Raw genomic sequence first — 16,675 nt, 5'->3', positions numbered from 1 at the left:
TGTGATACAAATTTCATTTAGAGTTTTGTGTCCTCTAATAAGAGTTGAGAAAGCTAGCCTAGGCTCCTTTTTCAGTTTGCATTACAACTTCTTGGTTTTCTTTAATTTTGCTTTGTGCTGTTGTCCGAGATCAATTCTGCTGCTTTGTTGGGTGAAGAGTAAAGAAATGCCACTTTGTTACCAAGAAGGTAGATGTTCAAAGGTTCCTAGAAGCTTCCTTGCAAAACAAAGCTATCATGCCTAGCTTGTCACTGATTTTAAGAATTAAAATCTGGGTACATTGCTCCCCACCCCATGCACTAATACACCAGGGAATCCATCCATTTAAAAGAACCCATTCAGTCCTTTAGGCTGAAAACTTAATGTTAAGAGTTAAGGAGGCTCAGAGAGTGGAGGTTCCTTAATGTTTTCATTAAAATGCATAGTCCTTAGATACTACTACTAAAAAATATGGATTTCTCCCAATTCAGAAAACACTAGTTTACTTGATCCAGCAATTAGCAGTAAAAATTTCAGGTAAAGATGCTCTTCCTGAAAAATAAACTGATTAAGCCATCTCACATCCAGGGACTAGGCTCCTACAGATTAGGAGCCAGCGAGGAACATTCATTAGAACATACAAAACAAAAAGAAAATTCTCAATAAGCCTGAAGGAATAGAGTATCCTATGATTGGAAAATTTTAAACCAAGCAATCTATTCATTAAGTACAAGTCTACTGCAGGCCTACTATATTTGAGGCACCAAAGCTAGATGCAACAAAATGGTTAGATTTTTCTCATTGGTAAATTTATTAATGCATTTTAGGCATGCGCTAAGTGGTTACAGAAAATGCATAATTTAGTGCCCAGTTTTCAAGGTAGTAAAATTTTTACTGTTTTGGAAAAGACAACATAAATATTCATGGAATTTTCCTCCCTGTTCCTTGAATGTTATATTTGAGAGCTAGATTGTTTTTATGAGTTTCCCCCAAATAGCCCACATGTGGCTGCTATCTAAAGGATTTACGGTCATTTTACCTTTCTGGGTATTCTAATTATTTTCTACAGGTCATGTACAAAGAAAACTTGGGAACAGGCATTCCAACCACTGTGACTCCAGAGATTGAGAGAGTCAAACGCAATCAAGAGAACTTTAGCTCGGTATTTACAAATATATCATATAAGAAACTATTTCCCATAAAAAATTTACCACAATAACCCATCTTTTTTAAAGAAAGTAACATCTTAACAGCAATTCTGTGTGTGTCTGTGTGTGTTGTGTATTATTACCTGACCAAAACCATGTTAATACAAAATGACTCACATTTCCAATTATACTTGAACATTTTCAGTGACTTGACTAGATTTGAAATACTGTAAGTAGAATTAACAAGATTCCTCAGCGTTATATAACTTAATGCTTTCCATTGTACTTTTTCATTTCCAGAATTAGCATTGTAGAGTTCATCATTAAAACTGTGAAAAAAGTAAAAACATTATCCTTACTAAATATTACTTACTAAAAAACTGCCTCCTCACATATAACCCCTTCCCCCATTTCCTTCCTTCCTTACTCTCTGTGCTTGTTTTAAATGTCCTCTGGGTACTTTCTTGTATCTCACAGGTTTTGTACAAAGAAAATTTGGGGAAAGGAATCCCAACACCTATCACTCCAGAGATGGAGAGAGTCAAACGCAATCAAGAGAACTTTAGCTCGGTATTTCTTAGGGGGCCAAAAAAAAAAAAAAATCCCTTAATTTTATTTAAAATAATAACACCTTACAAATGTAAAATTACTAAATTCATATAATGAAAATAATGATACCAAATATTACCTCAGTTTTCAACCCGAATCTAATTTAGTATTTAGTTCTGGTGTGAAATTTTAACTGTGTTTTCTCTAAAACATAGATATTTATCACTTTCTTTAAAAACCTGTAATACTCTGTTTTCTTCCTCCATTCCTCCTTTAATAACAGTAGGTGTTTCTAACTGGTGTGACACAGTCAAAAGTAAAATCTAACACCCTTTCAAAAGGACAATGTTAATTAGAATTTTATTTGTATTTATTGTGGCTGTTTAATGTATTCTTTGTGTTTAAAGCTTTTAAGGTTTTTTTTTTTATGTTTAGATGTTTATTTATTTTTCCATAAGTTTGGGAGGTACATGTGGTATTTGGTTACTAAGTTCTTTAGTGGTGACTTGTGAGATTTTGGTGTACCCATCACCCGAGCAGTATACACTGAACCATATTTGTAGTGTTTTATTCCCTCGCCTCACTCCCACTCTTTCCTGCAAGTCCCCAAAGTTCACTGTATCATTCTTATGCCTTTGCATCCTCATAGCTTAGCTCCCACATATCAGTGAGAACATACAATGTTTGGTTTTCCATTCCTGAGTTACTTCACTTACACTACTAGTCTCCAATCTCATTAGAGGTCACTGGTTTGCAGCTTTTCTTAAAAGAATGTCATTCTTAAACATTTTCATTCAAAGACAACACAGCACTTCACAGTAAATATAATTTACTTGTCTCGGCTATTTTTTGTATGCTATGTAAGATATAAATTATTTTTCTTTTGGAAAACTTTCAGTATCATTGAAAGCTAGTATTATTTAGCTTTCAACATTTATTCTTTATTTTGTTCCCCCAAACCTACCTGTCTCTCTCTCTCCTCTTTCTTTGGTTCCCTAATTTAATGTTACCAACAACTCATGGATATTAATTTCAATTAGTTTGAATGCTATTTGATACTCTGGTCTTTGAGAGAAGGCCTACATAAGTCAAGCCACTCCTGCCGGCAGCCTGGCAGCTGTGTTTTACTGATGTCTTTTAGAGACAGACATCCTGTGTGTGACTAAATGTCCAAAGGGGATCTATAGTTAACTCTATTTTTAAAAGTTACTGAGGTACTTCATCATAAAAACAACAATAAAAATACTTCTTTTAGGCTGTTTTTTTAGGTTAAGTCTACCTAAAAGATGGGTCCAGGTTGATTTGTTTGTTGGTTTTGTGCACACAGATATTGTACAAAGAGAACTTGAGCAAGGGGACTCCCCTACCTGTCACTCCTGAGATGGAGCGAGTCAAACTCAATCAAGAAAACTTTAGCTCGGTATTTGGGAGAAAGCTCTTTAACTCCATATTAAAAAATAATAATTTCTACAAAACAGAACATCTCACTGTTCATCCCTTTATAATAATCAATTTAACAAAATCTTTTTTTAATCACATCAACTGAATCCTTCTGTTTTCCAGATCTCCTACTCACCATTTGATTCTAACAATCATTTTATACTTTCTATAATAGTCCCTTAAAACTTTTTCTTTCCTTCTCTTTTCATCTTTATGTTGTTGGGACTGTTGAAGTTAATTGATTTCCAGAAAAGAAAAACCAAACACTAAAGCTCTTATTTACTTGGAACTCTTTTTATCTGATGTTTCTGGGTTAGAGATGCAAGAAAAGACACTGGACTTGAAGCCACATATAGAAATGGTGGCTCTTCCTTAGGAACAGGGATCATCTTAACATAGACCCTATTCAGATAAACAATAGCACCAAGAAAGAAAATTGCTCCATATTGAAACCAAAAGAAATCTTACTTGGGGCCAGGCGCGGTGGCTCACACCTGTCATCTCAGCACTTTGGGAGGCCGAGGCAGGCAGATCACTTGAGCCCAGGAGGTCGAGACCAGCCTAGCCAACATGGTGAAATTCCATCTCTGCTAAAAATAGAAAAAATTAGCCAAGCGTGGTGACACGTGCCTGTAGTCTCAGCTACTTGGGAGGCTGAGGTGGGAGGTTCATCTGAACCCTAGGAAGTCAAGGCTGCAGTGAGCCGTGATCATGCCACTGTACTCCAGCCTAGGCAACAGGAGTGAGACCCTGTTTCAAAAAAAAAAAAAAAGGAAGAAAGAAATCTTATTTTGATACTTATTCAAAACAAGCCATTTCATGAATAGAAATCCAGGCCTTCTGATTTTTTTTAATATACAAATCAGATCATGAGCTTATATTTAATGTTATCTTCTCTTTTATTAATATTGTTGCTGAAAAACTCTATCACACAAATTATTTGTGTATTATATACAACTCTGAAGCTTCTATATCAAGACCTTAGGTTCACTTATACCTGTGATGGAGAATCAAATGTCATTAGGAAAATTTAGATGGATTTTTTTCTGGGGAGTGGGAATTAATCCAAAGTATTTTTAATTGTCAGTTTAAATATATTCTAAGTTTGATTCTTTGACATAATTAGATCAGTAACTTTCTTTGGTCCCACTGTCTTTTTGTTCTGTTTTGTTTTTTAATTACTATTCACTAACAATCCTTCAATTTTGTTAAATTTTCAATGTTAATATGTCTTTTGGAATGTTATACTCATTGTTTTCCCTGTGGGTTGTAATTATTATTCCTTTTATTGAAAGGCTTGCAACAATTTTCAAAATTATTTTCTAATTATTTTCTTCTATACTACAGTAAGTATATTATTATTTGTATCTATTTGAAACCTTAATGATCCTGATGATCCTGGACTTTTTTTAAAGTAACCATTTGTGTTAATTTTTACACAGATTGCATTTAGGCAAAATTGCCCAGTGGTGCATAAGCCTATTAGATACTGTGGAAAACAGACAATGCCACATATTGAACCTTTATACTTGACCATCTCTACAACAACTTGAACTTAATGACAAAGACCAAATTGCCATATTGCATAGATTTGGCCTGTTAAATATTTGTTAGACCGTAAGACAAACGCTTTTTGTAGAGAAAATAAATACTTGCTAATCTAACTTAAGCAATTTTTCTATTGTACACTGAGTATTTTAGTGGTCTTAGGAAATTATTTGTATTTTTTTCCTTAATTCCTGGCACAGGAAATAAATATTTATATTCAAGTTACAATAAAAAGATGAATATCAAATACACTGATATTTCACTAAGGAAATACAAAACATGTTCTCACCCAGATCTGTGCCTGAACAGAGAGGTTGACTTGTTGAATCTGTCTTTTCTGTCTGATGTCTGTAGTTTTATACCAGGTTCCCCACAAGGTAGATGAAAGGGCTGTTTTGACTGCTCTTGTTTTTTCTGGATGCTTTCTTGTGTCATACAGGTGTTGTATAAAGAAAACGTTGGAAAAGGGATTCCAATCCCCATCACTCCAGAGATGGAGAGAGTCAAACACAATCAAGAAAACTTTAGTTCGGTATTTAAAAATAAAAAATCCCTTTAATTATTTAAAAAAAAATTTAAAAAGATTAATGGCTAGATTTTAAAAATCTAATCAACTCATCCCAATAAAAAATTTGACCTGTCTTTTTCCCAACTTAATGCTGCCATTTCCTATGAATCAGTTTTCCCCATTTTGGTAAAACATTAATATAATCATTTAACTTAATAAAAAAAGTGTTCAGTATTATATTCCTGCTTTTACAAATGTAACATTCTCAGTGTCTAAGCATCCACATTTATACTGCTTTGGCAAATTTGATCTGAACCTAAAGCTTAAACAAATGTATTTTGCAAACATCTGACTATTAGCCTCGTTTCTTATTCTAACCTTTTCTATCTCTACTGTTATTTGTACAGACATTTTGAAGTTTCTTTTTTTTTTTTAGCACCTTATCATTGCTCTCCATTTGCCTTAAACATCGTTGTTCTCAATACGTTCACCCAAACTAAAAATTAAATACTTTGACTTCTTTTGAAAGTGAACAAAAGAAGAGTTGTGTGTATGTGTCTCCATATACACAATGTTTGTAAAACCCAAATATCCCTATGTGATTAATAGCATTTTCAAATCAAAAGTAACTTCCTTGGTTTCTTGTCTGTTTCTACTTTTTTTCCCTCCTTGTAACAAGGTGGGAAAAGACTAATTGCTCTTTCACAGTTGCTCAGTGCTGCAGAGATTAGTTCAAACAATGAAAATAACAACCTTTCTTTTCCTATTTCTTAGTTTTTGCTGCTCTTTCCTGCATTCCTTTGCTTTTGAAGATGTCTTTAGGCTCAAACAAACAGGTTGAGTCTAAAAGCTTCTGGTATTTCTCTTCCTCTAACTTACTCTCTTCCTCCCTCCCTTCCCACTCCCAACTGCTCCAAAGCAGGGGTAAAAATGACTGATTGCTTTTTTGTTCTGGATGCTTTCTCATCATACAGGTGCTATACAAAGAAAACCTGGGGACAGGAATTCCAATCCCCATCACTCCTGAGATGCAGAGAGTCAAACACAATCAAGAAAACCTTAGCTCGGTATTTTGGAAAGAAAGGGGAAAAATGCCACTTAACTTCAGAATTAAACTGATCTTTACATTTATTTATTTTTGTTTTAAGCCCATTTCCCTTCTTTGCTTCTAATATATCTTATATTACAAAAGGATATACTTTCCCATTTCTATAATACAGTTAATGTCAGTTTTTTACTTCATCTGATATTTACAAACATGTTTTAAAAATAATGAATGTTTCCATTTGTGTGGATAACAACACCGAGTTCTAACAGTCTCAAATCCTCATGTGATTGATTGTTTAGGAGGCACCGTACTCACAAAAATGAAAAAAAATAACATGGATAACTCTGACAGCCCTTCCTCAGCAGCTGAGGTCCCTGCTTCTCTAGAGGGTGCAGATTCCCTATCCCAACAACAGCTTCCACTAAAGTAGTCGGTGGCATTTTGTCAGCATATAACTTCTGGCTCCTTGGATGACTGTGTTTTTTCCTCATCCTTAAAACGTCCCAAGAAATGAAATGTTACTCATGGTTGTTTTTCTGGATGCTTTCTTATTGCACAGGTGTTATACAAAGAAAACATGGGCAAGGGAACCCCTTTACCTGTCACTCCTGAGATGGAAAGAGTCAAACACAATCAAGAAAATATTAGCTCGGTACTTGGGCAAGAAAAGAAAAAAACTACTTATTTAATGATTTTGAAAACTTTCATGATTTAAAATAATACGTATTAATCCTACTTTTTAAAGACAACTTAAATTTTGTGAATTTCTTTAGCAAATTTATCCTTTTTTCCTTTGGGCTACTTCTAGCCTAACACCATTCCCATTTCTATAATACAGTTAATTTCAATTTTTTATTTCATCTGGTATTTTCAATCTTTTTTTTAAAATAATGAGTTTTTCCGTTTGTGTGGATAACACCACTGAGTTCTAACTGTCTCAAATCCTCATATAATTGTTTAGGAGGCATGGTACTCACAAAAAAGGAAAAAAAAAATAACATGGATAACTCTGACAGCCTTTCCCCAGCAGCTGAGGTCCCTGCTTCTCTAGAGGGTGCAGATTCCCCATCCCAACAACAGCTTCCACTAAAGTAGTCGGTGGCATTTTGTCAGCATATAACTTCTGGCTCCTTGGACAACTGTGTTTTTTCTTAACAAGGAAGCTGACCTTACCCTTAAAACCTTTCAACAAATGAAATGTTACTCATGGTTGTTTTTCTGGTTGCTTTCTTATTGCACAGGTGTTATACAAAGAAAACATGGGCAAAGGAACCCCTCTACCTGTCACTCCTGAGATGGAGAGAGTCAAACACAATCAAGAAAATATTAGCTCGGTACTTGGGCAAGAAAAGAAAAAAACTACTTACTGATTTTAAAAACTATTTCATGATTTAAAATAATACATATTAATCCTATTTTCTAAAGACAAATTTTGTGAACTTCTTCTTTCTTTAGCAAATTTATCCTTTTTTCCTCTGGGCTACTTCTAGCCTAACACCATTTCCATAATACAGTTAATTTCGATTTTTTATTTCATCTGATGTTTTCAATCATTTTTTAAAAATGAGTTTTTCCGTTTGTGTGGATAACAACACTGAGTTCTAACAGTCTCAAATCCTCATATGATTGTTTAGGAGGCACCATACTCACAAAAATGAAAAAAAATAACATGGATAACTCTGACAGCCTTTCCCCAGCAGCTGAGGTCCCTGCTTCTCTAGAGGGTGCAGATTCCCCATACCAACAACAGCTTCCACTAAAGTAGTTGGTGGCATTTTGTCAGCATATAACTTCTGGCTCCTTGGACGACTGTGTTTTCTTAACAAGGAAGTTGACCTTACCCTTAAAACCTCTCAACAAATGAAATGTTACTCATGGTTGTTTTTCTGGTTGCTTTCTCATCGCACAGGTGTTATATAAAGAAAACATGGGCAAGGGAACTCCTTTACCTGTCACTCCCGAGATGGAGAGAGTCAAACACAATCAAGAAAATATTAGCTCGGTACTTGGCGAGAAAAGAAAAAAACTACTTACTGATTTAAAATAATACGTATTAATCCTACTTTTTAAAGACAACTTAAATTTTGTGAATTTCTTTAGCAAATTTACCCTTTTTTCCTTTGGGCTACTTCTAGCCTAACCCCATAATAACAAGGTTGCTTTAATCCATAAAGTTCTAATATCAAGAAGTAACAGATTTTCCTATAAAACATCCTTTTGCTTCTCTCTTTCCAAACTTACTCTCTATCCACTACCCCCAAGGTCTCTTTGTTTTAGACATGCTTGAAATTTAGGACGGGTACGTGTGGGGTGGTAGAGTAGGTCCAATGGGGCTCTTTCTTAAATATGATTTTGTTGTGTTTTTGTGTCAATGACTTCAGGTTCTAATTTACCCTGTCAGATTTGGACAAAGAGACCTTGGGAAAAATAATCCCTGATCCCCTCCTTCAAGAATAATGATATAAATTATGATCCAATAGTAGTTTTGGCAATTTATCATCAATTTACTTAAAAATGAAAGTGTCACCAGAATGGCTTTTTGTTTTACCAGTTTTCGTTTTTTTTTGTTGTTGTTCTTTAGTTTTACCGTAGTCTTTAACTGCAAACTTTAGTAAACCATTTCCTGTAAGCTTGTGCTCTGTGACATTATATATGGTTGTAAATTACCTGGGGATTGAGGTTTGCAGGGGGACTTCAGCTTTCAGTAGCAAACAACCTTGTGGTGTCCACATTTCCACTGTCTGTAGGTTTCTCCAGTACTTGAGTACAGTGCTTCTAAGACATTAGCACGCATCAGAATAACGTGCAGGGTTTGTGAAGCCAGATTGCTGGGTCCTGCTCTAGTTTCTCATTCTGTAGGTCTGTTATAGAGGGGGCCAGAGAATTTGCATTTTTAACAAGTTCTCATTACTGACCTTGCTGTCCAAGGACCCCACGTTGAGAATCACTATTTCAACAGAATTCTTCCTCTTCAACGTCATTTCCTAAATCTCCCACGTTTCCAAGAATGACACTGAGGGGAGATACCGAGGTTGAGGATTTATCACGATGTGTTACTATGTTTCTCATTTTCCACTGATTTGCCATGATTGATAGTGATATAAGAGCCAAAAACCTTATTCCTTAATGATAAGCTGGATGTTGTATGAAACTAAACTAAAGCAAGAGGCAGAGCATAGAGGATAGCAAAGAAAAAGAGGGTAGGGGAAACCCCCTACAGTTTTACTGATACGTCTATGAGAGTTTAAGTGCTGCAAAACAGTCCAGTAAAAAAACAGCTGCTGTGGGCCAGGTGTGGTGGCTCACGCCTGTAATCCCAGCACTTTGGGAGGCCAAGGTGGGCGGATCACAAGGTCAGCAGTTCAAGACCAGCACGACCAACATAGTGAAACCCCGTCTCTACTAAAAAATACAAAAATTAGCCGGGCATGGTGGTGCATGCCTGTAATCCCAGCTACTCAGGAGGCTGAGGCAGAAGAATCACTTGAACCCGGGAGGCGGAGGTTGCAGTGAGCAGGGATCGTGCCATTGCACTCCAGCCTGGGTGAGAGAGCAAGACTCTGTCTCAAAAACAAAACAAAACAAAAAAAAAAACAGCTGATGTATTAGGAGCAGCCTCAACCTTCTCAGTGTGATTGAAGCTCATGCCTGTAACTCCTGTTTAGATCATCTCTCAGGGGCTTGACATTGAGAGACTAGCGGTAAAATGATGGTGGTTTCTCATCCTTTTGAGGAACACCACAGGTCTCTCTTGCAGTCATCAAGGGTTTCAGGGCAGGTGCCTATCCTGGTTGTGTCTTGCTGTAACTACACTTAACTTCCTTAGGAAACATACTACTTTCCATCTAACCTAATTGCCCAAATGGTTTGGGGCCCTAAAGATAATCAAAAGTTATCTGTACCATTTCCTTTTTTGGTAACTGTTAACTCTTTTTCTTTTTGGCTTTTTGGACCCATTGGATTCCCATAGGTTTTGTACAAAGAAAATGTGGGGAAAGCCACCCCAACCCCTGTCACTCCTGAGATGCAGAGAGTCAAACGCAATCAAGAAAACATTAGCTCGGTATTGTCTTGAGAAACAAAAGTGCTTTTAATTTTGCAAAATAACTCTTGCAGTTTGGCCTGCTCCTAACCCTGTCCGAGGTTAAAAACAAACAAAATGCCAGTTACATTTCCATCTGCTCTAAATATCACACTACATTTACTGTAGCCATTAACTATTTTTAAGCTTTCTTCTTGAGAGGTGTTCTCACTAATAGTAATAGATTAAACATAGCGTTTCCCCCCAACTTGCAATATAATTAATAGTGATTATTACCTCGTAGTGACTTTCGGGCATGACTTTGTATCTCACAGGTGTTATACAAAGAGAACCTGGGGAAAGCAACCCCCACACCCTTTACTCCTGAGATGGAAAGAGTGAAACGCAATCAAGAAAACTTTAGCTCGGTATTTTAGAAAGGAAAAATAAATCCTTAAAATCTTAACAGCCCTGGCAAACATGGTTGTACCACTAATTTATCTTACAGTTTTCCCAAAACTTTTGTGTATCTTTATTCTTCCTTGTCCACTTAAAAACAACAAACCAACCCCACGAGGTCACAGTGATTTTACTTCTTTCTTAAACTTTTGCTTCCTACCATAACATTTTAATAGCTTTACCTTCAGTGTGATATAACTGAGCCATAACATGAGCCATAACACCAGCTAAGTGATGATTTTCAGACCTGGTTTTCTGCTGTCTGATGCCTAGATGCTCTTTTGGCTTCCCTAGGTATTGTACAAAGAGAACATGAGAAAAGCAACTCCGACACCTGTTACTCCAGAGATGGAGAGAGCTAAGCGCAACCAAGAAAACATTAGCTCGGTATTTTCTAGGACTAAAAAGAAATAGTGCAACAACTTGGAAAATAACATTTTAACATCATAAAAACACGCCTTTCTCATTCAACTGAAAAACACACTAAAATTTTAAAAGAGAAAAATGCAACATCTTGGAAAGTAACGTTTTAACACCATAAAAATTTGCACTTATTCAACTGAAATTTTACACTAAAATAGACATTAACTGTGCTTTTACATTCCAAACCATCATACTAAACAAGTTAATTGCCAATGTTTTCCTTCCCCTATACTTTGAGGTAGTTCTACATAACCAACTATAACAAATTTACTTCCTAACATCCTCAATCTTCTGCTCTCCTTTAGTTTTAAGATACTTTATGACATGGGTAATACTCTGAAATGGATGCCTTCTTTGGATATATTTTGGGGTTTTAGTGTCTGGAGGACTTTGATTTCTGTATTAGCATACTGGTTTATGAAGTCTGGACATAACCTAAGGAAAATAATCACTTGTTTTAAAGGACAGTTCTTTCAAATTCCCTTCAATATCAGATTTAGAGCCAAATACCATCGAATATGTTGATGCTGTAATTCCTAGCAAATTTCAAGAGGTCACTTTTTCTTTTCAAAATTATACCGTGCCCCTTCTTTGAAAATGAGTTTCATTTTCGAAGTCAAAACAAGTCCTTTCTCTTCCGCTGGCGGGCCCTTCTGGTCCCCAGATTAGCCTGTTCCAAAGTTGGTCATGTGTCTCACTGGGCCCCTTCAGTTGACCCAAGCGTCCCTCACCAGCTCCTATCCATCTCTATCTGCTGGAAAAAGGCTTTGAGGTTTCAGATTTAGGACAGCACCACTCATTCATGGTCTCTCCTCCATCAGGTTCTTTATTCTGATAGTTTCCGGAAACAAATACAAGGCAAAGCTGCCTATGTATTGGATACCCCCGAGATGAGACGGGTGAGGGAGACCCAACGGCACATCTCAACGGTGAGTCAGGAATTCTTTAGGATTGGCTGGCTGCCTGTCAGAATGTGTAAAAAGGGATATAGTCACACCATCATATTTTCATAAAGCAAATTCATGACATTTCAGGTGAAATATCATGAAGACTTTGAGAAACACAAGGGTTGCTTCACACCAGTGGTGACAGATCCTATCACTGAACGAGTAAAGAAGAACATGCAGGACTTCAGTGACATTAACTACCGAGGTATTCAGAGGAAAGTGGTAGAAATGGAACAAAAACGGAATGACCAAGATCAGGAGACTATTACAGGTAACTGAGCCTGGGTTGGGGGGGGGATTAACTTTAAGTGAGGGGGTAGAACAACAAAAGTAGCATTATCTACATCAAGTCAAAACACAAAGGACTTCAATCTGTTTTTTTAGGGGTACAAGAAAGCTCCTATTATCTCAGTTTACAAAGCTGATTTCTACCTTATCTTTGTTCTCCTCTGAGGAAAAGACATGACCCAGAACCTAAGCTAGAATAAGTGTGATTCAATCCTTTGGTGGTTGTTAAAATTCATGCCTTGGTTTTCAAGTTATTGGAAAACTCCAAGAACACTTGTTCTGATCACTGGTTTCCCTTTCAGGTTTACGTGTCTGGCGTACTAATCCTGGTTCGGTTTTTGACTATGATCCAGCAGAAGACAACATCCAGTCCCGAAGCTTACACATGATTAATGGTGTGTTAGCTGAAAAAGGCTTACAACATAAACATCACCATTTAGTACACTAGAGTCAGTGACTTTCATTTGGGTTCTGAAGTTTCTTCCCTCCAGAGTTTTCCATTTTCTGAGCTGCCCATTTGGCATAAAAATACCTTGTTAACTAGTGAGCAAAACTTACTTTCTAGATAAGTTCAAGTTAGAAAAAATTTTGTTTCACTGCCTCAGTGCATGTCTCCCATTATTATCATTTCTAATTTTTTTTCCAAAGAAAAAACAGTAGTAATTCTATTGGAGAAATAATGAAAATACATAGGCAAAGGGAAGAGAAAGGATTTGACCTGTAGGAACTTCCTGAGCTCTACTGCATCAAGGAAGTTTATTCACTACACAAAGCAGGCTGCACAACTTCATTCCTTCTTTTCATGTTAAAAAGCAGAATACTAGCCTGGAAAAGAGAATGAGACCCCTTTTCTACAAACAGTAAAAAAAAATTAGCCACGAGTGGTGTTGTACACCTGTAGTACCAGCTGTTCAGGGGGCTGAGGTGGGAGGATAGCTTGAGCCTAGAAGGTTGAAGCTGCAGTGAGCCGTGATTGTACCACTGCCCTTCAGCCTGAGCAACAGAGACCCAATCTCAAAAAAAAAAAAAAAAAAAAAAAAAAAGGATATTATGTAGAGACAGTCCTCAAAGGATTTATACTCCAGTTTTCTGATGAAGACACAGAAGTAAATCCATGGTTGCATTCTGACATGTGCAATTTTAAAGGTCTGCCCATGGTATTTTGGGAACAGAGAAAGACTCTAAGTTGATTTGCAGTTAGGGAGGACTTTCTGGAGAAGTTAAAGATGGAGTCTGAATGTGAATATTACTATTTATTCATTTTGGTGAGCCAGGAAAATCGGCAGGGTGGAGGGGAGATGTTACAAATAGACTCTTGGATTTGAAACCTGGCTGTACAACTTAACTGTTCCATGACCTTTGGTCATGTACTTAAGCTCTCATCTGTAAAAATAAGAAAGACAAACCTACATCAGAATAACTGTGAGGGTTTGACCCATGGGAAAGTACTTAAAACCATGCTTGGCAAAGATAACAATAACTGAGATTCAATCACTGTTAGGCATTACTACCATAGAAATTTCATGTTTGCTACATCTCCCCCAACTGCATCTCTCCCAGTCCAAGCTCAGCGCCGGAGCCGGGAGCAGTCACGATCTGCCAGTGCACTGAGCATCAGTGGGGGTGAGGAGAAGTCTGAGCATTCAGAAGCACCAGACCACCACCTTTCGACTTACAGCGACGGGGGTGTCTTTGCAGTCTCAACAGGTACAAGTGCCTGGCGCTGATTTTGGCAGTCCCACCCGGCCAGCTCATTGATGGTTACTATAAGAGATGCTTTGAGTACAAAAACAAATTTAAACATTTTTCATCCTTTCCTTTAATGAGAAAAGACTAGAATTGTGGAGGGCTGCATGAAGTTAGATGTTTCATTTTCTTTGATTTCTCTTTTTGGAAATCATTCTAAGTTGGGGGGAAAAGACATCACTCAGCTGCTAAACACAGATTAAAGGATACCTAGCCATTTTTCTTCTTATAAAGAATTTGCCCCCTTTTTTTCAGCTTACAAACATGCAAAAACCACAGAGCTCCCACAACAACGATCATCTTCAGTTGCTACCCAACAGACAACGGTATCTTCCATCCCATCTCATCCATCTACTGCTGGAGTAAGTGAATAACAACTCACTTAAATAAATTATTCTTAATTTTTGATATGTGCAAACATGATTATAAGTATTAGGTATTACGGGTTTTTTTTTTAACCAAACCTTCTATTTTATATAATGCTCTTTTATTCCATGTTTCATATTAATGATATCAGAAAACTTTCATTATCAAACTCAAATTAATGAAAAGCATTATTCAATAACTTAAAAAAAAAAAAAAAAACCCAAACCTAGAGCAAAGCATCAGTTTTGGCTCATTGGTCTCACCTACTATCTTAAACATTTGCTGGGCATAGTGAATCATGCCTATAATGCCAGCACTTTGGGATGCTGATGCAGGAGGATTGCTTGAGCTCAGGAGTTTGAGACCAGCCTAGGCAACATAGTGAGACTTCATCTCTACTAAAAACCAAAAAATTAGCCAGGTGTGGTGGTGCATCTATAGCCCCAGCTACTGAGGAAGTTGAGGTGGGAGGATTGCTTGAGCCTGGAAATTTGAGGTTGCAGTGAGCCATAACTGCACCACTGTACTCCAGCCTGGATGACAGAGGGAGACCCTGTCTCAAAAAACAAGAATGTATAGATGTATGCAATGTGCCCACATATATACATGCCTTATCTTAGATCTCCCCTATTAATATATATAGAAATGGTAAGCCAAATCATCTTCACAGTTCACCAGACTACTTCACAACTCTTAGTTTAAAACCCTGGATCTCATTCATAATATCCTCAAAAGCCTAATACTTTAGGATTGATATGAACAATCTTTGTATGAAGACAACTGTCTTTATTAAATGACATACAAGAAGGTCTAAATAAGTGTTAGACCTATTATATTTAAGGAAGGGAATACTGTAAAGTTCTAATTTTCCCTGAAATAAACCAATGCATTCAATTCCAATATAAATCCCAATAGCATTTAAAGAAACTGTGCTAACCCTAAAATTTGAAAAAGATGCAAGGATAATCAAGTAAAATTTGAAAATGATAATACTTAAGGACTCAACTAAAAAAGAACAAAACATACCATAAAGCTATTAAAATTAAATATGGATTTAGCATGGCAATAGATACAAAATATCGATTTAGCATGGCAATAGATACAAAAATAGATGAAGTCCAGAAACAGACCCTAAAAGAATTATAAATCAGCAAGAAAGGGGTAAGTTATTTAATTATATGATCTGAGGTAACCAGTTATCTATTTAGTAAAATAATAAAATTAGATACCCATCTCAAAGCATAAACTGTAGCTGTACCAAAGATTTAGATGTAAAATACAAAACTGTAGAAGTACAAAGAATAATAGAGAATACTTTTTTTTTTTTTTTTAGAGACAGGGTCTCACTCTATCACCCAGGCTGCAGTGTGGTGGCATGATCACAGCTCGCTGCAGTCTCGACTTCATGGACTCAAGCAATCCACCAGCCTCAGCCACCAGAATAGCTAGGACTACAGGTGTATATGCCATTCTAGGCTAATTTTTTTTTTTTTTTGGTAGAGGCTCACTATGTTGCCCAGGCTGGTCTCAAACCCCTGGGCTCAAACCCTCTGCCTGCTTTGGCCTCCTAAAATGCTGGGATTACAGGCATCAGCCACTCAGCCCGGCCACAATTATTTTAAAATATAAAGGGGAAAGCCTTCCCAGGCAAATTCCAAAATCTAGAAGTATAAGAGTCTGGCCAATTTGATCATAAAATTTTAAATGTTTCTATAACAAATAAATACAAACATGTCAGACTGGGAGAAAACATTTACAGCATACATAACAAAAATATTAATATTGAAAAAGAATAAAGAACTCTAAAATTTCACTGATAAATTATTCCCCTCGCCCTCAAAATAGGACTTGGAAGACTAAGAATAGATAATTTATGGCAAAATAAATATAAATGGCCAACAGAAAAAGGTGTTCACCATGACTAGTAACCAGGAATATAAAAATAAAAGTGCTAGTAACCAGGAATATAAAAATAAGATAAAGTACATAATACAAAGTATCAAACTGAATCAAATATCATATTGTATCATATTCGAACATTTTAACAGAAAACTTAAAAAATTAGGTCAGGAATAGTGGCTCACACCTGTAATCCCAGCACTTTAGGAGGTGGGAGGACTGCTTGAGTCCAGGAGTTTAAGACCAGCCTATGCAACAAGGCAAAACCCCATCTCTATTTGTAAAATTATTTTATACATATATATA

At 36.5% G+C, this 16,675-nt stretch overlaps 2 protein-coding genes across 7 annotated transcripts in view; one reads left to right on the top strand and one right to left on the bottom strand.

Moving 5' to 3' along the window:
* The window catches only part of RIF1 (replication timing regulatory factor 1), a 96,854-nt gene that overhangs the window by 2,628 nt on the left and 77,551 nt on the right, over positions 1–16,675 (bottom strand). For 2 of the 6 annotated variants that reach the window (XR_008677885.2, XR_008677888.2), the window contains 2 exons: positions 4,954–9,233; positions 1,305–1,456 (listed from right to left, as the gene is read on the bottom strand). The exons of 2 other annotated variants lie outside the window; for them this stretch is intronic. The gene's annotated coding sequence lies outside the window, so the exon portion shown is untranslated. The remainder of the gene's footprint in view (positions 1–1,304; positions 1,457–4,953; positions 9,234–16,675) is intronic. 2 more of the 6 variants (XR_008677886.2, XR_008677889.2) reach the window with 1 other exon arrangement.
* The window catches only part of NEB (nebulin), a 236,003-nt gene that overhangs the window by 216,947 nt on the left and 2,381 nt on the right, over positions 1–16,675 (top strand). The window contains exons 163-178 of the mRNA XM_031008470.3: positions 1,049–1,141; positions 1,605–1,697; positions 3,004–3,096; positions 5,104–5,196; positions 6,147–6,239; positions 6,780–6,872; positions 7,462–7,554; positions 8,130–8,222; positions 10,191–10,283; positions 10,577–10,669; positions 10,995–11,087; positions 11,945–12,052; positions 12,158–12,341; positions 12,661–12,753; positions 13,919–14,065; positions 14,360–14,466. Of these exons, the coding sequence (XP_030864330.3) occupies positions 1,049–1,141; positions 1,605–1,697; positions 3,004–3,096; positions 5,104–5,196; positions 6,147–6,239; positions 6,780–6,872; positions 7,462–7,554; positions 8,130–8,222; positions 10,191–10,283; positions 10,577–10,669; positions 10,995–11,087; positions 11,945–12,052; positions 12,158–12,341; positions 12,661–12,753; positions 13,919–14,065; positions 14,360–14,466 (1,662 nt within the window). The remainder of the gene's footprint in view (positions 1–1,048; positions 1,142–1,604; positions 1,698–3,003; positions 3,097–5,103; positions 5,197–6,146; positions 6,240–6,779; positions 6,873–7,461; positions 7,555–8,129; positions 8,223–10,190; positions 10,284–10,576; positions 10,670–10,994; positions 11,088–11,944; positions 12,053–12,157; positions 12,342–12,660; positions 12,754–13,918; positions 14,066–14,359; positions 14,467–16,675) is intronic.

The sequence above is a fragment of the Gorilla gorilla genome, chromosome 11 (assembly GCF_029281585.2).
Source record: "Gorilla gorilla gorilla isolate KB3781 chromosome 11, NHGRI_mGorGor1-v2.1_pri, whole genome shotgun sequence".
NCBI classification, from domain to species: domain Eukaryota; kingdom Metazoa; phylum Chordata; class Mammalia; order Primates; family Hominidae; genus Gorilla; species Gorilla gorilla.
This window is presented reverse-complemented; position numbering and strand designations above follow the sequence as displayed.